General features: G+C 44.5%; 2 protein-coding genes and 1 long non-coding RNA gene across 5 annotated transcripts in view; 1 reads left to right on the forward strand and 2 right to left on the reverse strand.

The window, feature by feature from the left end:
* The window catches only part of TTC28 (tetratricopeptide repeat domain 28), a 144,410-nt gene extending 128,758 nt beyond the window's left edge, over window positions 1–15,652 (reverse strand). For both annotated transcript variants that reach the window (XM_068161731.1, XM_068161730.1), the window contains exons 1-2: window positions 15,467–15,652; window positions 5,230–5,508 (exon numbers count right to left, since the gene is read on the reverse strand). In XM_068161731.1, coding sequence (XP_068017832.1) covers window positions 5,230–5,508; window positions 15,467–15,559 — 372 coding nt within the window. In that variant the 5' untranslated portion in view covers window positions 15,560–15,652. The remainder of the gene's footprint in view (window positions 1–5,229; window positions 5,509–15,466) is intronic.
* Window positions 15,653–16,579: 927 nt separating this feature from the next.
* Window positions 16,580–24,591, forward strand: LOC137452920 (uncharacterized). 2 transcript variants are annotated; one of them, XR_010990206.1, is made up of 3 exons: window positions 16,580–17,100; window positions 18,213–18,327; window positions 23,858–24,591. It is a non-coding gene; the product is annotated as an uncharacterized lncRNA (long non-coding RNA). The 2 variants fall into 2 exon arrangements; XR_010990205.1 differs by having other exon boundaries at window positions 18,222–18,327.
* LOC137452919 (dynein light chain 1, cytoplasmic) lies at window positions 23,089–24,717 on the reverse strand. The gene is made up of 2 exons (XM_068161734.1): window positions 24,586–24,717; window positions 23,089–23,482 (listed from the first exon to the last, which is right to left on the reverse strand). The coding sequence occupies exons 1-2, from the start codon at window positions 24,715–24,717 to the stop codon at window positions 23,345–23,347; spliced, it is 270 nt and encodes an 89-aa protein (XP_068017835.1). The 3' UTR covers window positions 23,089–23,344.
* Between the last annotated feature and the right edge of the window lie 413 nt (window positions 24,718–25,130).

Consider the following 25,130-nt stretch of genomic DNA (forward strand, 5'->3'; position numbering starts at 1 on the left):
AGCACAACTCCCCATCACTAGGAACAGTTGAGAAGCAGGCTAATGCTCTTTATCTGTCAGTAAAATGGGAAAAGGGACAACAAAATACCCAGTAGCCAGGACAGTGTCTAACTTCACTGCCTCATCTGACTGAAAGTTGTTTTCTAATTCAGTCAGAAAACCCATGTGTATTTGTGCCCTTCAATGAAATTAAAACAAGAAACAAAGACTCCTCTGTGCTTTTTCCATAAAGGAAGAAGAGTAACCCAAGAGCTCCAGCCACTGAAAGCACCAAAATCCCTCTGCTGCGCTGCTGTTTCCTGTCACTGTTCCATGGAAATGCCAAAAAAAAAAGTGTGTAAAATACAGTTCAGTCTAGAGAGATGCAGAATTCATCATCCCCCTACAAGCAGATCATCTGTCATCCCATAGTAGTAAATAATTGCAAGTAATTGGTGTTTATCTCATGCACTGACTTAGATGTTAATCACAACAGGGCAGTGGCTGTGGCTGGCATGTTGAAAGTAGAAATATTTATCACTCTATCTGCTAACAGCTCCAAAATTGAGCAGATCTTAGCTAATAGGTGTGGATTTCAATGTTAACAGGCTTGCACTTTTACCTTGGGTGCTCAAATGAACTTTCCAGGTAGTGATCCCTCCCTGTGCCTTTCCTGATATTTTCATGGAACAGAATTAAAATTAATTCATAGTATCATAATATCAGTCAGGGTTGGAAGAGACCACAAGGATCAGCTAGTTCCAACCCCCCTGCCATGGGCAGGGACACCCCACACTAGATCAGGCTGCCCAGAGCCTCAGCCAGCCTGGTCTCAAACACCTCCAGGGATGGGGCCTCAACCACCTCCCTGGACAACCCATTCCAGGGCTTCACCACTCTCATGGGGAAGAACTTCCTCCTCACCTCCAGCCTGAATCTCCCCACCTCCAGCTTCATCCCATTCCCCCTAGTCCTATCACTACCTGAGATCCTGAGCAGTCCCTCCCCAGCCTTCCTGTAGGCCCCCTTCAGATTCTGGAAGGCCACATTTAGGTCACCTGGGAGCCTTCTCTTCTCCAGACTGAACAGCCCCAACTCCTTCAGTCTGTCCTCTTTTTAAACAGGAAAGTACCACCCACAGGCTTCATTATTTCAATTGCATTCATCCTAGCTAACATTTGAATTTAAATGGTCACTTTCATTACACAGTTAAAAAATTGCCAGTGTGGAGACAGAACTTATTCCAGCAGAGAACTCTGTTCTGTCACCAGTGAGAATATTAAGCCTCTTCTCCCAGCTTTTTAGCACTGAAGTGGCTCTCCTCAGGAGAGATGTACAATGATACTGTCTCCTGAAAAACACCATCCCTCTGAGAAGTGTCACGGCATTTTCAGAAGTACAAGGTAAACTTTCTGATGACAGGCAGGATAAAAACTGTCCCCCAAAATCCTGAAAATAAGATTAAATTTCAAGTCTGGCAGACACTTTCACCAGCTTGAGCTCCCAGCATGCCCTTGCTCCTCACAGATAAATAAAAGAAGGAAAATATGATTTAGGTCTCCGAGAGACAAAAAAGCTGATTGATGAAATAAATTTGGAGAATCAGAGAAATTGGTTAAAAAATGGACACTGACCAAGAGCAAGCAAGGGCATGTGAAGGGAAATTCACCAATCCACAGTGGAGGAAACAAACCAGAGAGGGCTGACAGCTCAGAAAGGAACATTTAACATCTCATCCCTCCTGGGCTGAGATTTGCACAGTCAGATGCAGCAACTAGAGCAACCAGCCCCCACCCAGCTGACACAAATTCTTGGGACAGAACAAAGATGCAGTGGCAGTGCCAAGTCATCCTCACTGTGCAGCAGCCAAATTAATGACAAATGGAGCTTAGCAAAATGGTTCATTTTCTTCTAAAGCCTAAGTCAGTGTAGGTGTGATGTCATCATAATACCACCATTTATGTCTGTCACTATTTATTCCACCAGTAAGGTTTGTAATGTTCCTTAAAAGTGACTCCTCAACTCCCTGTAAAAATGGAATAAATCAAGCTTGCACAAGCTCAGGTGGACATTTAATAGCAAAACTGGAATCAAAACAGAGTTACTTCATGTTTTAACCTCATATAAATTCAGAGAATTATTTGGGTTGGAAGGGACCTTAGAGATCATCAAGTTCCAGCCACCCTGCCATGGGCAGGGACACCTTCCACTAGCCCAGGTTGCTCAAGGCCTCATCCAACTTGGCCCTCAACACCTCCAGGGAGAGAGCATCTACAACCTCCCTGGGCAACCTGTTCCAGTCTCTCACTGCCCTCACTGAAAAGAATTTCTTCCTAATCTCCAGTCTAAATCTGCCCTCTTCAAGCTTTAAACCATTCCCACTCATCCTATCGCTACAAATCCTTGTAAAAAGTCCCTCCCCAGCCTTCTTGTAGTCCCTTCCAACCTGGTATTCTATGAATCTATGAATCATCTTCATGTCAGCCTTTGGACCCACTCCAGCAGTTGCATGGCCCTCTTACAGGCAGCAGAACTAGACTCCAGGTGGGGTCTCACTCAATAATAGAGTCTCCCCTCAAAAAAAAGCCTCATTTTTTCCATTAGTAAAAACATTTTTGTTGCACTATTCTACCTTAGCACTGCATCAAAACATTGTTTATTCCTCTGTTTAACAGGCTGATAATGATGCCTTCATTTAACACAGCTAGCCTCTTAGCTGCTAAACCTTCTGTTCCATCTTGCTTTATATTTTGATCCACAAATTCGTTCCAATGATTCATTTCAAAGGTCTTGTTACACATCTATCTGTGACTAGCATTCTGAGGGTATTCTTTTATGGAGTGTTTTCAGAGCTTTTCATCTAAGTGAGCTCTGTAATAAATCACTACCAGACTTCTCAGAAACAGGAAACAAAACCAAGCAGAAGCACCCTTGCTTTTATACTCTTTTAACTCCCTGCACTCGAAACAACTGACCTGGAAATGCAGATTTCCATGACAAGAATGCAGTTTTCTTATTTTAAACACAGTCCTTCATGCAAATCTAAGCTAAATCTTTTCTGTCATTCAGTAACACAAGACAGAAGTTAATGACCAAAAAACAAACCAAAAAAAAAAGAAACACCCCAAAAAGTTACAGGCTTATAAATCACCTCCCTGCCAAAGCAGGAGTTTCTTTCAAATGTAACTGATAAGAACAGTAAATTGAAGACAGGCTTAGTAAATAAAAGAGGGAGAACACATTAAAGCCCTTTAAAAAAAAAATTCAACAGCATATAAAAGTGTAATGAAAAGAAAAAAAGTACAAAAGTGAAGTGTGAAAACCAAATGTGAAAATAAAACAAGTTTAAGTGCTTCAGTGCAAGACAGCAACTCCAAACAACAGGCTCAATAAAATGGAAGGATCTCCCCTAGGCTATGGTCCCTCTTTTGTGATTATGGACAAGTAGAGCTTTAGGAAACAATTCCACTAACCTTCCTCTTAATCAGCTTCCTGGTCTCACTAAAAAGAGAAACTCAGACTGAGAAAGCTGGTATAAAATTGCAGGTTTTTGAATAGAAATTGCAGAGTTAAGAAACTATACTTTGAAGGGGTGTGTGGGGAGAAGAAGAAAAGTCAGGCTCCTTCCCTTCAGAAAAATGCATCATGGAATTAAAATACCTGCAGGATGCTCCCTCTCCTGCTGAGAGGATGAGAGAATTATCAATGCAAGACAGGCCCAGCAGTGCAAAAGACAAGCTGTCACAGCCTGCACATGATTGAAGGCTGGGACGAAGGTGACATTGTGCACAGCCATCAGACTGCAGAAAAGATAGCACCAGTCTTTTGCCTTCAAACATACTCAGGTGTTGCATCCTGAGTAATGCAATCCCTGTCATTCTTCCTGAGGTGGAATGAGCAGACACATACCTCAGTTAGCAAGATGACATCTCAGAAGCTGCAGAAACAGCAGAAATATTCACAGCACTGAATCCTCAAACCATTTACATGTATCTAGGAGAAATTTCCTGTGTTGTGAGTGGAAAGAACACTATTTTATACATCATTTTTTTTCTACATGAGCTTCCACTTTTCCATACTGACATACACTGAAGAAAAATGCATGTAGTCACTGCAGCACAGCAAATGAAATGCTGGAGTTTGGAAATATAACTCCTAAGCAGCTGGCCACTAGGCTTAATGCTCATGGTTTCAGTTAACAGACTACTAAATATCCAGACAAAATACACACAATGATCAATGAGAAGAGGGAGAGCAGGCAATGCTGATTTGAAGGTACGTAACACAATCTCAACGCATGGAGAGGATAATGAGAAGAACTGGGATTCGGTAAAGCAATTAACAAAGTCTTACAGAAATGTGTGATAAAGGTTTTCTAGAAGCTAATAAACCACTGAAACCAGAAAACAAGACTTTCAGTCATCTGCTTTGAAATAAAAGGAAACTTAGCTTCAACCCTGTGGAATGCAGCTAAGTGGAGAGCATAACACTTGCTACATGCTGTCATTTCTGAGCAGAGGAACCTGGGTGATGAATCTGCTCTTAAAAGTGCATCTTTAGCTCAAGTGACTAGTGAGACCTTGTGAGGGGCTGACAGGAGAAATGGAGCATGGAGCATCTGCTATTAAAGGTGATTAGAATGTAAGGCGCTGTCCCGGGGCTAACCAAAGGTGAGTCAGTGACTGAAGCAATGAACTGCAGTTAGTGGGAAGCAACCCCAGAAGGAACCAGCGACCAACACCACCTACCCTTTACAAAACATTTCCTAGCAGAGTCAGATTTTACTAAGAATGCAAAGAGGTTTTTCTTCCAATGTTTATCCAAAAACATACAACATGAAAACACTTTGAACACTATCTTGGAAACCCCTATTGCACTATTACTAATAAGAATATCCATGCTACATCTCACAAACAGGATGTTTCTGGGTGCTACTGAATGCTGACTGCTTTTAACATTGGAAGAGATGTCCGGTCTTCGCAGTGAAGATACTGCACTGGTTTAAAACACCCCAATAGTATCACACCTCTATGGGGGAAAAGCATGCTTACACAGAAAACAGTTTAATTCCCCAAAGGAAATCCAAGTCACACAATTTTGAAACACAAAAGATATCATTGCTTGGAGATATCAGTGAGAAAGAAGCTTTAGTACAGACATATACACACTTGCTCACAAAAGGTGCTACATATGCGAATAACCACCCCAAAAGAGTCACTCCTTGCCAAGAAGACAAACACACTTCCTTACCTTTGGCCATTTGGGATTCAGAAGCCGTGCTTTGATGGCATCATCCAGGGCCTTGTCGTACTGCTGGATTTTGATGTAGGCTGCTGAGCGGTTGCTGTAGAGAATGCAGTTCTGGGGATCAACTCCCAGAGCCTCGTTGTACAACACGATCGCTGTATGAAAATCACCATCGTGGCAAGCCTGGTTGCTCTGGCGAACCTTCTCAACAAACTCAGCTTTGCTCAACATGGGACTGCCAGGACTTCTCCTCCCAAGGGATTTTGATCCAAAGAAAGATAGCTGGGGGGGAAGGAGAAATGACATGTTAGCGGTATGAAGTGCTGCTCAGCAAAGGAAAAACAAACTCAAACTGTTAGAAACCGTACAGCAGAAATTCAAGGCACCAGCATGACTGCAGGACACGTTACTAAACTCAAAATCAGCCTCTTAAAAAAGTGAATTTTTTGTCTCTTGACTTTTTGAGGGATGCAGAAGTAACAAAAAAGAGCCTTTTAAAAGAGATCATTCCTCATGAGGGATGTCTTCTAGAAGACACATTGCCTTCTCCAGTTTTAACTGTAGTCTCTTTTATTATGCACTCCAATGTGCACAACCTTCTCCTCCTCGGCCACACTGTCTGTTCTCCAGCACAAAGCACCATTGCCAGGTAAATAAGTTTATGACAGGTGGCAGGTGTGAATGTGAGGATGATGCCAGCATGCCTGCAGTTTGACATGGAGATCACACAGCACACCCGCATAGAGTGGAAGAATGATTAAATCCCCTCCAGAGCAAGGAACCTGCAGTGATCCATCTGCTCACAAACCTCTATACCCAACTACCTGCAGGCTGCAAATTGTTCATAAATGGAAAGGGAAGGATGTGCCTTTGGAACTGGGCACGCTCACAGAAATGAGTGGGCCACACCATTTATTTTAGCAACAGAGCAGTGATCAGCCACTTTCCAGGACCGTCAACTTCATGCAACGCAAAATAACCAAGAAAAACAGGTTTAAGCCTTCCAACTTTACAGATTGTTATTTCAAGTGATCTGTAGAAAGCCCTAGCACACCCTTTCTCCTCATTCAATTCCTTATTTTCCTCAGCCAGCCATTTGCAGTCAGTAATTGTTCTTGTCACACACAGCATGCTCTCTGCCAAGGACCCTCAAAAACAAAGCAAGAGTTTTGTACAACTCTGATTACAGGAGTTGTGAGGTCTGGAGCAATTGTATTTGGTGACAGGCAACATATACACGTGGTAACATACAAAGTACTTGGAAGTATTCAGAAAGAATGAAGAAAAGGATAAGATTATCACATAGTGTCACCACAGCACAACAACTGCAGGGCTTAAGTACATTACCAGAGCAAGCTCAGGCATGTTTTCAGGTGGAAGGGGAAGCAAGCTGCAAACTGACATCCTGCCTCAAGCATCAACATGGTCTGTAGACTGTTAAGTCAAAACAACAACAACAATAGAAAAGCTTCAGATTACAAACTACAGATCTCTTCTTTGCCTCATGATTGCACCCATTTTTTTCAGACAGGTGTTTGCCCCAACTGTTTCTAAACATCTCTCCTGAAGGAGACTCCATGTTTCACTCAGGCAATCTCATTACACTGCTTCCTGATTTTCATCATTGCAATGTTTTTCTGCCATGCACCTCAAATTTCCTTTGCATCAGTAAGTGTACTGTCTCTTGGCCTGTTCACAGCAGACCAAAGGAAAAACTTTGTTCCTTTCATCTATGTGGTTGCCTTTTATATTACACTGCTGCTAATATAAGCTAATATGTAGCTTGGCTACTTATCATTATTCTTGTTGTTATTATTACTATTACTCTTATTACTAGTACTACTAAAAATGAGTTTCTGCATCCTTGAAAATCCATTCCCTATGCAAACCCAAACACTAGAGCTCAACACACTGCTTTAAGCCAAGCAGTGCAATAGCTCACCACAAGAGCAACAGCTCTTGTGAGCTGCCACCTCAAATACTATGTCCAGTTCTGGGCTCCCCAGCATAAGGACACAGAGCTATTGGAGTGTGAGGTGTCTTGGCCCATGGCAGGGGGCTTGGAACTAGATGATCTTTGAGGTCCCTTCCAACCCTAACAATTCTATGATTCTATGACAGTTTACAAAGGCCTGCAGTGACAGGATGAGGGGCAATGGCTTCCAACTACAGAAGGACAGATTTAGATTGGATATCAGGAAGAAGTTCTTTACTATGAGGGTAGTGGAACACTGGAACAGGTTGCCCTGGGAGGTAGTTGAGGCCCATTCCCTGGAGATATTCAAGGTGATTCTCAACAAGGCCCTGGGCAACCTGATCAAGCTGGGGATGTCCCTGCTGACTATGGGGAGGTCAGACTGAATGACCTTTGGAGGTGCCTTCTATCCTGGACCATTCTGTGATTCTATGACTTCTCATAAGGGTGTCTAGCAATAGGACAAGGGGGAATGTTTTTAAGCTGAGGAAGAGTAGGGTTAGACTGGATCTTAGGACAAAGTTCTTCAGTACAAGGGTGGTAAGACTCTGAAATATGTTGCCCAGGGAGGCTGTGGTTGTCTCCTCCCTGGGGGGTTCAAGGCCAGGTTGGATGAAGACTTGAGCATCTGAGTCTAGTTGAGTGGCATCCCTGCCCACAGCAGGGAGGTTGGAGGAGATGATCTCTAAGGTCCCTTCCAACCTAAGTCATTCTACAATTTGTGTGTATTTGACAGCAAATTTCATCATGTGGTCAGTTTGCCATGACCTGAGAAGTTATGAGAAAAATATAGGAAGATTCAGCAGCTATTAGGAAACCCTGAGAAAGCCAATTAGTCACCAGAAGGCCATAGAAGGCTGGAGGTACTTGGTAATGGGCTTGGTAAGTACCCAAGTACCTCTACAGTAACTTAGTCTCTAGGTAACCTCCTAGAGACACTGTGTGTCACATGTAGAGTTGATTTGCTGTAGGAAATAAAAGAAGACAAAGGAAATACCATTCTTCTCACATCACCTGTCATCTTCACCTGCTTTCTTCCTCTGCAGTTTCAGCAGCTTCTCTAAGTCCAAGAGCTTACATTTCTGCCCACTCCTGAAACCTGCTGAAGTTGACTAACGTGGCTAACGTGCACGAGATCTTTCTCAGTGGGCAAACCTGAAAACTATTGGGTAGTGTTTCCAGCCATTAAAGTCAGGACAACCAAAACATTTTCTCACTGTTCTTATTTCTACACTAGCCTTTGTTCCTGAAAATTACCAGAAGAATGGGAAACTTGATTATATACAACTTAGAATCAACACTTCAGAGTCACTACAGGTGACAAAATCCAATGAAGTCTTATAGAAATGCCCATTTTCTATAAGAAGTGTGGAAGATTTTAACCTGAGCAATATGCTGCTCAAAAAAAAAAAAACAACCATTACCTGGGGCCTAAAAGGAGTTCACACACGTCCAAAATGTCTGAAAGCAGATGAACTTTCAAGCTATACTCAAGGAAATGCAGGGCTAACAGTCTAAAGATCTCTCATCCATCATTTTTCAGAAGGATCTGAGGAAATGAACAGTCATAAATCATGGAAAGTGTTAGAGGACAAATGTCAGAGGGTGACCAACAAACCCAGGGCAAGGAGCTCAGGGATACTCTGGTCTGACAGAAGTAAGGTCTCACCAGACCAATCTCAAGGAGCTCTAGTGAGACAAAAGAATGCACAAGTCAAACAATAGCTGTCTTTTCTGCCTGTTCATTATGCATGAACAAATGCAAACACAAAGCTGTTAATAATTTTCCCAGAATCATACTGTGAGTCTGTAACAACGAGGGGAATCCATGAAGAGATATCCTCTCAGTCCAAGGAAAGTGCTTCCTTCCTCTAATATCCTGTGAGGCTAAATAATCTCATGGGGGGAAAAAAAAAACCCACAACAACAAACAAAAAGCCCTATTGTTAAAGAAACATATTGCAGAAATTACCATCATAGTTTGTTATTTAATTCCTGCTATCATGAGAACTACATAAGGCAGTAAAACATCATTAGGTAAAAGAAAGAACCACAGAATAAAACTGAGTCATTCTGGCACTCTAATCACAAAAATATTATGATGGCACCAGCACACAAAAAGTACTCATTAAAAAGCCATCCCCATTTCCCAGTCACCACTGTTCTGCTGCCAGTACAGAAGGAGATGGCAATGCACAGCACATATTTAGGCTGCTTAGTTCTTTGTTATAGAAGGTATCCAACTACTAAGCCAACGCTAAAGAAAAACAAAAGTTCCTTAATGTAGGGGAACATAAAAGGTTCTAAAGAAGTGCAGCACTGGATCTAGCTGAGATCTAGGAGCTGATGTATTTCTTATACAGAATAAGATGGCACAAGCTTCTCAGCATCACTTCTCCAAATCAGCACAGGGCACCAGAAATGAGCTCCTACTACAGGGGGCACATCAGACAGAAGTTCCCATGATATCTGCTTCATGTTAGTCCCAGCAATTAATTCCCTTCTCTGGTGAAAAGGCCTCGTCCTCTTGCAGAAGATGCTCAAGACTCAACCTCAGTGACCATTCAAGGGCAGTGTGAAAAACACACAATTTCCTTTGGTCTCCTTCTGAGAAAGAACAAACTTCCAACCTCCCCTCAACCCCAAGCAAACAGTAAGTTGAACACACAGAGCAACCTATGAGAACATTTATCTTCCAAGATCAATCTTGGTCCACTATAGAGAAAGAACATTTAGCAAATAAAGTAAGTGTCCATACACACTGAAAGATCTGTCTGCCTGAGCAGTACATCACTACCCAGGAAACAGTAGGGAGTAGATTCCCATGCAGCTCCAAAACAATGAGTGAGGAGAGACAACAGATAATCCAAATTCTCCTCCAAGACAAAGGGATGAGAGAAAACAATATGGTACAACAGCATGAAGCAAATGCTGGATCAAAGAAACACCTCAGAGCTTGTCAGTTTGTATGGAATCCATCCTGTTGAATGCTGAGCAATGCAAATAAATATGCCTTAGACAGATGATGCCTTGGGTGGCAGGTCCATGACGATGAAGACACCTCTTAAGAAAATCCTTTATAGCTTTCAGAAAACTCATTTATGGTATGCAGCATTTGTATATTTTAAATTATCTAAACAGCTCAAAATGCTCCATGAAGCATCAGAAAGAGGGCAAAAATACAAATAGATAAGCAAGCAGAAAAATTGCCATTCCAAATGGAGTCTGAAACAATGTGACTGCTACTTACTCTAAACACAGGTTTCCAAACTCAGCTCAAGTCTGTAACTGAGCCTCCCTTTCTACAAAGACGTCTGACCAGCATCTTGTATTTTAATCTGGAAAATGGCTTCATGCTTTTTTACTCCATATTCTGGGTTAGGATTGTTTTTCTGCAACAGAAACTGTCTTCAGCAGGAGTTCAAGGGCAGAAAAAAAGCACAGAGTTTCTCCCCAGAACCTCCCTGCTCCCACAGCCAGCACTTCAGCTGGTCTGTGCCAGAGCTCTGAATAGACACGAAACCTTGCCAAGCCCCATGCAACCCTCACCCACTCAGAACAGACTTTTAACAAAAATAGTGTGGAAGGAAAGGAAAAGCCACTGAAACTGAAAGTTTAAGCCACTGTGGGATGTGTACAACAGCTATCCAGGCTGCCAGATTTGTCTAAGACAGATTTTGTCTTCACAGCTTGTTATGAAGTGTTACTGAGTGTGCATCTGCAAAGAGAGAAGGAAACATTTCCTTAAATCTCAGCAACACAATATACACACCCCATAAGTGGGACTGGGTAAACTCTACAATCTTGAGACTGTAGGTCAGTGAGAGAAACACTCCCCACTGTCTGGGTACAGAAGGGTCCCTGCAAACACATCCACTCTGTGGAGTGCCACTGGAATGCTCCTGTGCAGTTCTGAGGCTGCACTGAAAACAAAACCACTGCCACCACCCGACAGACATTCTGCTGAAGTTACCTTCCATCTAGCAGAAGGAATATGAAGGGAATAGAATAGAATAGAATAGAATAGAATAGAATAGAATAGAATAGAATAGAATAGAATAGAATAGAATAGAATAGAATAGAATAGCATTAACCAGGTTGGAAGAGACCTTTGAGATCATCGAGTCCAACCTATCATCCAACACTATCTAATCAACTAAACCATGGCACCAAGCACCCCATCCAGTCTCTTCCTAAACACCTCCAGCAATGCACCTCCCTGGGCAGCACATTCCCATGGGCAATCACTCTTTCTATGAAGAACTTCTTCCTAACATCCAGCCTAAATCCTACAAACCCCTGCTGCTTCTGTCACCGTCAATGGTCTACAGTTTCTTCAGTCCAGCATTTACACTGCATTAATCACCAGGGCATCTCATCTGACTTCTTCTGTAGTCTAAGATACTCCTACAAGGCTCAGTAAATATTCTTCAGACAGAAAGAGGTTAATTTCCTCTAATTAATCTATGTTATGGGGGCAAAAAAAAAGCCCCACCAAGTCAGATTTTCACAAAGCAATAGGTAAAATAGAAGTCAAATTTCCACATTTTAAATAAAATGACAGAATCTATTTTTGTAGGACCAAAAAAAGCTACAACTCATCTAAAAGCACAAATAAATCAATAGGAATAAGTGCCCTGAACATAAAACCATAACTTACAGCACTATTCTATAAAAAAAAACCCTCACATTTTAGTAAATTTCCTAATGGAACATATGTTTAGGCTTCTGGAGCATACTGATCTGCAAATGTTTTACTGCTTTGCTTTTTCATTGCAATTAGAGGCAAAAATACTTTAAACAGGAACCTATCAACGGGAAGGGAACTGATGTACAGGCTGGAGCCTACACAAAGTTTTCTAAATAAAAAAGAAGTCTTTTCCAAAAATGAGAAGCAACTTTGAGCTTCCAATAGTGAACTTGGAGAGATCTGCAGGAGTTAGCATCAGTGAGATCCACTCTAACCAGAGTCATGCTACATGTTACTAAAGATTGTACCAACTCTGCCCTCCGTGGCTACATTTAAATGGCGCTTTTTGCTCCATAGGTGATTTTAAAAACCAAAGGTTGATGCAGGCCAAATTAGGCCCTTGCTTACACTGTTGAAAAGGGCTTCAGTTAAGAAACAAAATTCTGTTTTCAAGTAAATACTCCCAAACAAAGAAAGAATGAATTTGTACAGATGTCATTTTTAAACGCTACCAAGAAACCGTCCTGATCTCACTGCAAACACTCGCAGAACTGTTTGGGTCATGTACATAACACAGTCTGATCATAAATCTAGCACTAAAGGTAGCTACTTACAATAATTTAAAAGCTCTGAGTAACATGCATCAAGTCATTGCAAATATTTTATTGCCACTCTCCTCAAACTCATGACCTCAAAGCTCTTCTCAGTCCTTCTGTCCCTGGAGGCGTTCAAGAGGGGATTGGATGTGGCACTTGGTGCCATGGTCTAGTCATGAGGTCTGTGGTGACAGGTTGGACTGGATGATCTTTGAGGTCTCTTCCAACCTTAGTGATACTGTGATACTGTGAAGTAGCTCAGTCAATGATACTACACCAACTAGTGATGGATGAGGAGACAGCCAAGAGACCACCACAGCCTATATGCATAACTTTTTATACAAGCTCTTCAGCCATGCACAAGTCAGCCAGTGTGGTTGCTGTTCTCCTGGTCTTCTGAACACTCAGAGGACACTCAGCTTTTTCCTTTCCTCAGAAAAACAAAAGAAATCAGCTTCACTGATCCAGAGACAACCTTCAAAGCCAGATTAGCAACTGCAAATTCAGGTTTGTGTCTGGGCATACTGAAAGTCAGAATGAAAGTTCAAACTTTCCAGGACCTTGTGCATATCGTTAGAGTGCCCTCACAGCTCAGGAACACGCTGTGTATGTTACTGTCAATCATTTCAGAGGAAATATGTGAAGCAGTCAAAATTCTTAAACAATGGGAGAAACAGTGAAAAACTGGCATAGAAGTGGAAAGTACTGCAAAAAAAAAATGAGATGGAGAAAAGTGAGAAATTAAAGCAGAAGGGAGCTCCTTTTCTCATTCAGAGACAGTCAGAATGACACCGGGAGGGCATTGAAAAGAAATAAAAGCTGACTTCCTAAGTCTAAAGCATTGTTTGTTCCTGTTGTCATCTGACAGACTTATCAGTAATGTAAAGGAAAGATCTAGTATAAGCTAAAGGAAGCACAAAATCCTGAATTTGGTTATCATGAGTAACAGTTAAACTACAAATTATCAGTGAGGACTCTGACCTTTTCCTCTGAGACGCCAGTTAGCCAGAGGCACAGACACAACAATGGGATGAAGAATCAGTCATACAGATAAAGCCAGGTCTGAACAGAAAAGTCACTCCAGGAAGACTTTTGAGGGCAGCAGGTGCACGCGCTCCCTGGATTTTGTTGTCTGAAACAAGTTCATCCCTTCTCTGAAGGGCTGTGTGCCCTTCCAGGAGTGAAAGTCTGTCAGCCCAACAGCAACCACAACCTTCACTGGTAACACCGGAGAGAAGAGCCTCCACCTGCCATCTCTCATTGCAACAGCCCCATCTCTGTGACCTGCCCAGGAGGAAGGAAATAACAGGTAACAGGCAAGGACAGAAGGATATGCAATGGACAACAAAAAGGTTTTCAGTTTCAGTCAAGCAGGGGTTAATGTGGAGAAAACAAGACTTGATCAATATCCAGCAGAAATACATGCACAGGCTATACTGCTGCAGCACTGGCTTTCAATTCTTGTTTTGGATAATAGAGTGCCAGTAATAATCATCATTAATGATGCTATCACTAATAATAATCAGTAGTCTTATACATTTGTATGACCTAGGACTGTGTTTACATCAGACAACTCCCACCCCACAAAAAGGGCAAATTACTGCTGACAAAAATCTTAGAATATTCAAGGCACACACACATCCTTTTATCAAATAACTGTTTTCAAAGATAACCTATAAAGGGCTTCACCTGAGCACCTGAAGAGCTCTTGTTCATCACCAGAAGAAAGCACAAGAGGGGTGGCACTAAGTTTGTGCAAACCTCCAAAGAAAATGAATTTAAAAAACCCAAATATAAATGGCTCCAAGGAAAAAAGAGGTGAAAGGACCAAAAAAGTCATAGATGCCCATCCATTTCAACTCTCCATTAACTGTGAACAACCAAGGCTATCCCTATGGCTGCAATATCAAACTATAGGAGCATGGGCTGCTGACAGGCATCATATATCTCATCCTTCATCACCAGTCTGTTCCAGTGAAGAAACAGCACAGCATCACTGACACTTGCTGTCATCCAAGATGCACTGACTGAACCCAGGCTCCAGATTCCAAATCCTGTCAGTAACAAAGCTCCTGTAATCGAGTTACTGACAACTTTCCCAACGGCCAGGACGCCCTGCCGAGGTCCCGGCTGCTGCAGAACTTGTGTCTGTCCGTTAGTTTCAACAAGGTAATTAACGCTGCAGTGCTTAACGGTTTGACTTCGTGATTCTGAGGGTCTTTTCCAACCTGAATGTCTCTGTGATTCTGTCATGCTACGCGGTACGCCCGAGACACTGCCTGCACCTCGAGGTTTAACGGGAGACAGCGGGCTGCGGTTACCCGGGAGCCAGGGAACGCGCGCAACCCGCTACCCGCGCGCTCTCTCGCGGGAGGCGCCCACAGCACACCACACGGACGCGGCAGCTGTGTCCTGCCCACAGCGGCCACCGGTCCCGGCAGCCCAGCTCACAGCCGCTCACCGGGCAGGACCGACGGCCGCCCGAGCTCCCCGACCGCAGCGCTGCGCTCCGTCGGGGCTAGGCGTGCGGCTGGCCCGCGCCCGCCGGACGAGGCAGAGACTCCCGGGGACTCGGCGCCGCTCTCAGCCCGTCGAGAGTTCCGGAGCGAAGGAAGCCGAGCACTGGGCCAGGCGACCGTGGCTGCATCCGAGGCCTGCCGGCCCCAGAACTCCGCCGGGCACCCGCCGGCCACCACCGCGTTCCCCGGCCCGCCCGCGGCCCGCCAGGGGAGCTGCCCTGCCGCTGCCCTGCAGCTCACCTCGCCTAGCCGCCGGGCCTGCGCCCTCCCCGCGGGCTCCCCCTTCGGGCCAGGACAGCGGCCCGCCCGCGCACCGAAACTTCCCTCCGACGCCCACGGGCAGGGATCGTGCCCGGCCCGGCGGCTCCTTCCCGCCTCCTCGGCCGCCCGGCGGCGGGCCGGGACGAGGGGCCGCTCCCAGCGCCGCTGCAGCAACGCCGCCCGTCCGGCGTCAACTCACCCGGGGAGGCTCCAAGTCCCGCTCCCGCCGCCGCCGAGCCCGGCCCCCCGCTACGGCCCCCGGCGGGGCGGGCGGCGGTGCCTGTTGCTCCATCGCGCTCCGACTCCTCCTCCTCAGGGGGCCGCCGCCGCCCCCCGCCGGGTCGATCCCGCTCCGTCCGCCCGGCCCACAGCGCCACGTTCCGGGCCCGGCTCGGGGGGAACCGCACTGCCCCCGGCCCCGCCTCCAGGGCTGGGCTCAAGACGGACCCCGGACACCCCCCGCCCGACGGCGCCAGGCCCGCTCCGGCACAGCCCTGCGCCGGACGTCCTGCGGCTGGAGCCCGGCCTCCCCGGGCCGCTGCTTCCCGCCCGAGGGGGGTCGTTCTGCTGAACCCCGCTCCCGACGAGTCAGTCGCGCCTCTCCTCGGCGGAGGTCCGGGCACTGAAGGCGACCCCGAGCCCGGAGCCGCCACGGCCACACAAAGAGCCCAGCAGCAGCCTGCCTGCTCCGCGAGCCCACCGTGAACTCTTCCCAAAGCCGCTGCGTTTCTGTGAAGGCGCAGGACCATTTCCTGGGGGCTGCTGGAGGGTAAGTGGGGATGGCGCCTCTGCCGCGCTCGGGCAGTGACATGGGGCACCAGTGGCACCGCCACGCTCAGCCTTTACCTTCCCAGCGCATCCAGACTGAAGCCTTCCAAAGCGGCAAACTCATGCCTGATGAAATGAAAACGCAAGCAGATGGTGATGAAGACTGATGTGCTGTGAATAATACGTAGTAAAGAAACAATAATTTCTTGGCTAAGTGAAAATTGGAGCCACTCCATCTCACTGGAATTTAATAACACCTCCCAGACTTACTCTTTCATGGAAAAATTGTAGGAGCCTGAAACTTCAGAAAGCTTTCTGCAATGAAATGATGAACAGATGGCCATTGGAGCAAAGGTTTGACTTCAAATGAGCGAGATCAAACCAAAGATTTCATTAGAAAGCAGGTCTTCGTCTGGACTCAGGGAAAGTATCTGAGCAAAAGAGTTTAAAAAGTAGTCTAAAACTAGAGGGATGTAAAAAAACCCACAGGAATCAATTATAGAAGCTTTCCATTTCTATCTCAAGGCCAGTTACAGGTAATTTACAGTGTAAATGGTAGCTGGTGAATTACTTATTGATGAGCTTCAACAGGGCCAAATGCCAGGTCATGCATTTGGCTCACAACAACCCCAAGCAATGCTACAGGCCTGGGGAAGTGTGGCTGGAAAGCTGTCTGGCTGAAAGGGACCTGGGGGTTCTGATCAACAAGTACCTGAATATGGACAAGCAGTCTGCCCAGGTGGCCAAGAAAGCCAGTGGCATACTGGTGTGTATCAGAAATGCTGTGACCAGCAGGAGTAGGGAGGTGATTGTCCTCTTGTACTCAGCTCTGGTGAGGCCACACCTTGAGTATTTGGGGTACCTCAATACAAGAGAGATGTGGAGTTGCTGGAGCCAGTACAGAAGAGGACAATGAAGCTGGGAAAGGGCCTGGAAAATAAATCTGATGAAGAGCAACTGAAGGAGCTGGGGATGATTAGTTTGGAAAAGAGAAGGCTGAGAGGAGACCTCATTGCTGTCTGCAACTACCTGAAAGGACATTGTGGTGCTGGTCTCTTCTCACAGGTAATTAGTGACAGAACAAGAGGGAATGGCCTCAATGGCTACAACTGTGTAGGTTTAGAATGGACATTAGGAAAAAAAAATTCACAGAAAGAGTGGTCAGGCGTTGGAATGTGCTGCCCAGGGAGGTGGTTGAGTCACCAAGCCTGGATGTGTTTAAAGGTGGTTTGGATGTGGTTTAGGGGTGAACCTTGTAGAGTAGGGTTCTAAGTTGGACTTGATCATGAGGGTCTTTTACAACCTGAATATTTCTGTGATTCTGTGATCTTCTCATCTGTAATGATGATGCTCTAAGATCACTGGAAACCAAGTCCCAAAGTTATTTGGTTTGGCAGTAACCAGATCACAAATCTGGCCCAAATACTCTGAGTCCTTTAGGGTTCTTGTATGTAGCAAATGGCACTTGAGTGTTCCCTTTTACTTCAGCTGACACCAAGTACCAGAACTCTGAGAATGTGCCCATCACTCACTTGTGTGCACCAGAAAGGGACTGGCACTGGAAGACAGATGGTATTTCTTCTGTTCTATCACCCCAGGTCCATGGCTTTCAACCAGGAGTGTTCTTTTCATCCAGATGCCAATGGACATTCTTCCATCCAGTTTCTTAAGAAAAATATGAATGGCCATTTTATTACCAACAATGGTTAATATCAAATAGCTCAAAACACACAAAATTTCTGCAATGGGCAGACCCAGCTGGGAAAACCCAACTCATAAATGCCTTCATTCCTGCTGGACACTGGTTTATTCCATAACACATTGGCCTGTATTCTTTCCAAAGTGATTAAATGCCGTTAACTAGAAGATGCATGGTGCAGAGCAAAGCTACTGAATCACTCCCTCTTAGGCAATAATGAAATTTCCTTTAGCTGGTGAGTTTTTCTGATGCTCTGCTCAAGTCAGACAACTGGATGAGAGGGAAGATGACCATTTCTCTGTGTGTTCTTATGTGTACACAGCAGTCACTTCAGTCTCACCCAGGTACTTTTATTTAGCAATTGCATCTTCAACAGTAATTCCATTATTAAGATTTTTCTTGAAGTTCTGATTTCCATTAAAAAAAAACCACACCTCCAATTAACAAAAATTGCTTTCTTTTCACCTGCCTTTCTGAGCTGATGTAGAAGAAACAACGTGCTTAGAAGAGCCAGATTCTTCCTCATTTTTATGGAGACACTTTCTCGTAGTTGGCTAAAAGGAAGACACAGCAGGGTGGCTGCCTGGAGCCAGGTAAGGCAGAACCTCCGTGTTTGACTTGCTACAGAATTACAGTTGTTGGATACAAGTCTCCTTTCTGAGACAAAAAAACACCCAGAACGACTTAACAAATGTTTCTCAATCTGTCTAATTATGTTTGAACCTCCTCCCGCAGGACGCTGCCCCCAGCTTTGTCTTCCACTACCATTTAACATTCTCCTAATTAACGTCTGGTAATGCCTGGCACAACACCATTCTAAACTGTCCCTAAACCAAGAATTTTTCCTTGAATACTAAACATTTGTGACTTGAATCCATCAAAACATACACATTCAACAATTTAATTGTAAATGTATCAGTAATCCTTTAAAGCCTAGGAAACTGTTTCTATACATTCATAGTGCCTTGCCCCAGCACAAAAGTCCACTCTTGTACTTGGGAGGTAATTAGCAGACTGCAGCACACTGCCAAAATGCACATTTCTCCCAAGTTATCAAAATTAATTAACTTTCTTATTATGAATTACTTGGAAATCTAGTTTCTCTATGCAGCAAGCATTAATCTGTCAGGCATACCATTTTTTATGTTTGTGGTGGGTTCATCCTGGCACAGACCTGAGCAGGTAGCTGTTGAAATGTGGTCTCCATATCCTCATCCTGTGAAAAAAAGCAGTAGCTCTAAATAGTATATGGAATATTGGAGGAAAAGCCTACATTTTGGCTAATTAAATGGATCAGCAATTAATAAATTAATGATAAAGGAGGTTCCCCTACTTCCTCCCCCAAATAAACTCCTTCCTAATACCACTTTACCAAGGGCAGATCTTGCCTAATCAACCTAGTGACCTATGACACCAGTGGACAAAGGAAAAGCTATGGATGCTGTCTGTCTGGACTTATGTAAGGCCTTTGACATGGTCTCTCAGCCTATCTTTCTCTCTGAATTGGAGAGAGATGATTTGATGGATGGACTTTTCAGTGGACAAGGAGTGGCTGTAGAGTAATGGTAAATAGCTCAATGTCTGGATGAAGGTCATTGATGAGTGGTGTCCCTCATGAGTCCAAACTGGAACCGGTACTATTTACTGTCTTCATCAGTGACACAGGCATTGAGATCAAGCGTACCCTCAGGAAACCTGCAGATGACACCAAGCTGAGTGATGCAGTTGACATGCCTGAGGGATGGGATGTCATTCAGAGGGACCTGACCAGGCTCAAGAAATGGGCTCATGAGGAAAGCCTGAGAGAGATGGGGTTGTTCAGCCTAGAGAAGGCTCCAGGAAGATTTTGTAGCAGTCTTTCAGTAAAGCAGCCTATAAGAAAGATGAGGATAATCTTTTGAGCAGGGCCTGTTGTGACAGAGCAAGGGGCAATGGTTTTAAACTAAAGGAGAGGTTCAGACTGGAGAGAAAGGAGAAATGTTTGACACTTATGGTGGTGAGACCCTGTCCCAGGTTACTGCATCTGATGATGATGCCCCGTCCCTGGAACCCTTTCAGGTCAGGTTGGTTGGGGCTCTGAGCAACCTGATGTAATTGCAGATGTCCCTGCTGACTGCAGGGGATTGGACTGGATGAGCTTTCAAAGTTTGTTCCAACCCAAAGGAATCTGGGGTTCTGATATGCCCCACGGTTAGGGCTTTTGAGCATGGGGCTTACATACTCTGCTGGTAAGGAAAAAAAAATCATTCTATTTCATTCTACAACAATTTCCCCTCAATAACTACTTGGCTAATACTAACCTAAACCTGAACTGAACTTGCAAAGTATGACAACATTGAAAGAACAGAACCTGCAGGCTCAGAGTCTGTTCAGGTAATTCATTAGCCAGCCTTATGAGGAGAGGCCTCCTCAGAACTTGGGGCCTGCTTTCAGTAAAACAGAGTTAATCCTTCTTGAAAAAAACCCAAACGTTCCTTGCAGTGTTCTTCCATACTGACTTTCAAAGACCATACTTGCAGACAACACAAGAGGGAGTGGGGAGCCAGTAACTCTTTCTCACTACTCACAGTAACAGGACTCAGGGAACTCTTTTGGTGGTGGTATTCAGTATGTGATCTCTAGAATGGAACAGATTGGATGTTGGCCTTCCAACCAGGCAGGACACATTACCTACGAACAACTGATACTCTTAATAGCAGCCTAGCAAGGAAAATAGTTTCAATAATGGCAAACCTCATAACATTCAGGCTATTGAACTTTGAATTTATATCAAGAAGCTACCTGGGGGACAACCCAGCTTTTCTGTACTTCAGTTAAGACTCAATTCCTGTCAGAAGCCAAGGATGCTCTAAAGCTTCCTCTATTGTAAGACATTTGCTTGGATCCACTACTAAGAGTTCAACTCCCAAGGCAGAGAGTGAGAAGCAGCTGGCTGCTGCCGCTGCCACTGTTGAGCTAGCTTGTTCATCCCACTTATACCCGGCTGGCAGTAGAGTTTCCCATGAAGAAGTATGATTTTAATTAGGGCAAGTAGTACCCTTTGTTCTACACAATATCTGTCCTTCAGGAATGGCAGTCTTGGGGGTGAAGATAGATTAGATCACCTGTCTAGCTGGAGTGGCTGTCTGTGTTCTGGAGGAGTGTGTTACAACCTTGGCAGTGCTCCTTCTGCGGAAGATGTAGTGTTTGGATCCAAACCACCTTGAACTGTATGCCTTTGAACTTCTCTTAATGTGGATGGCTTTTTACAGTACCTTGTCTGCACCCTTTTGAAGGACAGATTCTTTTCCCTTCACGGACACAGCAGCTTGGTAGCATAACTCCCTGGAGATCTGAGGCAAAACACAGCTAAGCCTACAATTCTTTTGCAGAGATCCCATCACGTATGTGTATTGTTTATACATTCTCCCTTAAGAATGTGAGAGTTGAAGCCAAGCAGGTGTACAACCTGCAGAGGTTCTTGAATACAACTCTGATGTGCTTTTGTATGGAAAAAACCCACACAATTGGAAACAGAATTTTATCTTGGTTCTTCTTGGTTGTTTCAGCTTAGATATAGGATGGAATTTTCAAAGCAGCCAAAGATTTTCTTCTCCTCTCTCCTTCCTTCCTGTACTCACATGTTGCTCCTGCAAACCCCAGTATTTGATCCTTTGGGTGTGCCTCAGTTGAGTAAAACCTTTTCATTTGATTAAAAAACAAAAAAAAAATCTATCAGATCCTCTTCTCATTTTCAGCTTCTTGTAGCTGAGTCACCTTCTCCCTTTTGGATTTAGTCTGTAATTATAAGAGCTCTGCTGGCAAACATTCATCAGCTGTGACTGCTGGAAAGGAAAAATTGCAAACCTGACGTCATAGATCTGACACAAAGCCTGGTGTAAATCCATTAATGTAAGAGCAAGAGTGTTTGTTTTGGGTTTGTTGTTTGGAGAGGTTTATTTCTTTTTGTTTGTTTTGGGATGCTTCTCCACAAGTAGATATTGGAGACTCTTAATCAAGAATCTCTTTAGTCCCCTCAGTTCACCACTGAGTTGCCATCATGTGGCACGATAATAGGCAGGTGCTGTTCTACACAAACGAAACTTACTGTCTGCCTTGTCTCAGGAGGCCTATTGTGTGCAGAAACCAGGAAGGAGATTTCTCTGCCTGGAATTTAGTTGTGTCAGCCACCCTCTTCTTTCCAGGTGGGAACACAGTGATGCTTTGTGCCATGTCACTAGGTTCTGTAATTTTACTCAGCCAAAATAAGATGGAGGCATTGTGAGGCCACCTCATTGTGCACTTCTAAATCAGACACAGCCTCCATAGCGCAGCGATAGATAAGCTTGTGCTGGAGAGGGTTGGTTTGAAATTTGTATTCATTTGCATTTGTTGGCTGTCTGTGCAGGTTCTATGATCTGGACAGTTTCCAAGTTATCCCTGTTCTGGGTGAGGTTATTGCTGGCAACTGGAAGTCTTGCCAGTATCTTGTGGGGAGCATCCAACGTTTTCCCCCTCAGGTCAGACAATATTCCTCTGAATTCGCAACACACAAAACACAATCCCAGCATAACCTACCAGGCAGTTGGCCTTGAGGCCTTGAGGTTGTTAAAATGATGGAACTGTCCTTTTTCAGGAAGGGAGTGATATAAAGTGCAGGCTTCTTCAAACTGGGTGATCAAAATTTAAATGGGGGCATTGTTGCCATTCACTTGGGTTTCAAAAAGTGGGTCTACCATGTAGCAACACCCAGGAAGTGTGATTTTCCTGAGGAATATGATAGCTGTGGAATTTTAAGCCTATCAGGATTTGAAGAGTTCTAAGAACTTGTGCAACAGGTACTTGTTCAGCAGTCAGACCCAGCAGAATGTCAGCTGTCTTTTTTCCCTTCAAGAAACCTGCAGGTGGAGTGACTGTTGTGGCATTTCTTGCACTTGCATTTCCCTTCAAGTGCAACATAAAGGATATGGCCAAAAGTAGGTGATGCCAACAGAGCAAATTCAGTTACCAGTGGTGTTGATGCAGAAACAGACTGACTAGTCTTTTGGCTAAGATACCTCCTTGTTTTAGTAAGTGTCAGGAGGATGTCATGCCTGTGAGAAGTAACTTGGGTTTATTAGATTTTTATTAAGCTATCATTATCTTTGTCATGTGGACTTTAAAGGAATCATGGGGAAAGTCCCTTAACTTCTTTCAAAGGCAAATGGAACGCTTGTGAAATAAACCAGCTCTGCATCAGTTAGTTTGGGCTTCAGATGCTGTGGGTTCGAAGATGGAAATGGAGGTGGGAAGGTTCCTTCTTCATTCACAGTGGAGTAAAGAGGGTAATGCAAGCACTAGAGGGCAGAAGGGTAGAGAAAACTCTTAAAGGAGAAACTTCTTCCAACAGTTTTATTAGCAAAGAAGCCATCTTTTGAAAGAAAATAAATACAAGGAAGACATTTTTGCCTTTTTTTTTTTATAGCCACAATGAAAATACCAGCTGCCACAGCAAAATCCCTGACAATTAACAATGCAACAAAAGACCTGAAGACCAAGGTCTGTTTCCTCAGGAAGGCTGAAGGTGGGAGGCTGTTTGGAGTTAGTGTGCAGTCCTGAGACACGTGCAAGGTTCAGTAACAGTCCATGGGTCTAACCAGACTTGAAAAGAAGAATAGCGACTTGGCCGAGGTAGAAGTAGATGAAGTGCTTGGTCTCATGAGTCACATAGCTGCCAAAGTTCCTTCCCACGATGCAGTGCCAAGTGGGATTGTATTTCTTGTCAAATTCCTAGAGGATAGAGAACCAGAAATTTAGCATTCTTGTGAGAATTGCACTAATATTGTCTAAGAGGGTGGGTTTTGCAGTGATATGTCACATGTTAACAAGTGTCACTTTTGGAAGCAGGCAGTTAGCAGCATATGCTCCCAAGTGCAAGGATCATCTGTTACTTCGCAACTCATCTCGCTGATGAGTCAGACCCCAAAAAAAGTGCTTCCAAATTGAGCAAGAATAAGCTTAAAACATATGCTTGGGGAACTAACTTTTCCCCAAAAGTCACACCATGATCTCAAACTGTAACTTGTAAGAGCTTCACCTCTTCTTCTGAATGTCTACAGCTTAAGCCATTATTTTGATTTCATTATCTGTTTTCATTTCAACAAGGACATTGAAAGGACTCTACAGAAAAGTCTCTGCCACATCTTTAATATCAAGTCACAAGACCATGTTCTTCCCACACACTGTCCTCAGGAGTCTGCTATGACTTTAAGATAAACTCCCATGTACAAGGTGACTGTGAACAAAACCGTGCAGGCAGTAGCGATGTATTGCAGTATCTAACAGCTGCCAGCCATAGAGACTCTTTGTGAGGGTGTGCAAGAGTTTGGTTCTGCTCAACCAAACCCTTCAACTACGTGCAGCTTGATCAGCTCCCAGTGGGAGGCGGAGAGACAATCTGACAAACTGTAAGCTATGGGCCATCTGTTCTGCGTTAGCATGAACAGTTTGTCTTACATGTGGTCAGGATAAAAAAACCCAAAGCCATTTATTACCACTTCCAATATAGCTTCCAAAGAGCCCCTGTGTTTTGTATCAGCTCATCAGTCACAGGGACAGTCAGCTGCCACTTGCTATTTTACCTGGACATTGAGACAGGGGCAGAAAAGGCTTGAGTAGAAGGTACTGCAAGAGAAAAATAGAAGGACCTGGAAAAGTCCATGGAAAGGGTGAGGAAAGGAACATAAGGACATCCACCTACAGAGAAAATCCAATTTGATTATCTAGTGTCTCTAGAACTTGTTTCTCTAGAGCTACTTGCCCAGGAGCATTCTCCCTGCTTCATTTTTCATGTGCATAGAGATTTCATGAGGGCATTACAAGCAAATATTTACCTTCTTTATGTGAGCAGCAATGTCCTTCTCAATGTTGTATTTCTCCAAGGCCTGAGTAGCACACTCCACAGAATCTTGCTGCATCTCCTCTGACATGTCTGCATTCTTGATCACTGCCTTTCGATCACTCATGATTGCCTGTATTGAGCAAAGAAGGAGAGAATTCAAAGCTGCAGGAATATTTACCTGCTGGGGTCACCTGCCAAGCAGTCACACAGGGATCGTCATCTCCAGCGAAGTTTCAGCACCCGTGCTGTGTCCACAGCCAAGGCTGTACAGCAGTTCTGCCCGTTGTGCCAAAAGGGCAGGCACAGCCTGTGCTCAGAGACGGGTGAGCAGTGAGTTAAAGCCCGACCGCATTAACCACCTGCTCCCCAAGCGCTCCGGGGAGCCGGAGCAACACAAGCACCGCTGCAGCGGTTTCAAGCCCGCGCCGGACACCGCCGCTGGCACCGGCCCCTCTCCAGCTGGGCAGTAGTCCGACGCAGGCCAGCAGCCCAGGAGAGGGCGCAGCTGCTCCAGACCCCGGCTCCGACAACATTTTC

This window comes from Melanerpes formicivorus, unplaced genomic scaffold (assembly GCF_026170545.1).
Source record: "Melanerpes formicivorus ecotype bairdi unplaced genomic scaffold, bMelFor1.0.p_v2 SCAF_60, whole genome shotgun sequence".
NCBI classification, from domain to species: Eukaryota; Metazoa; Chordata; class Aves; order Piciformes; family Picidae; genus Melanerpes; species Melanerpes formicivorus.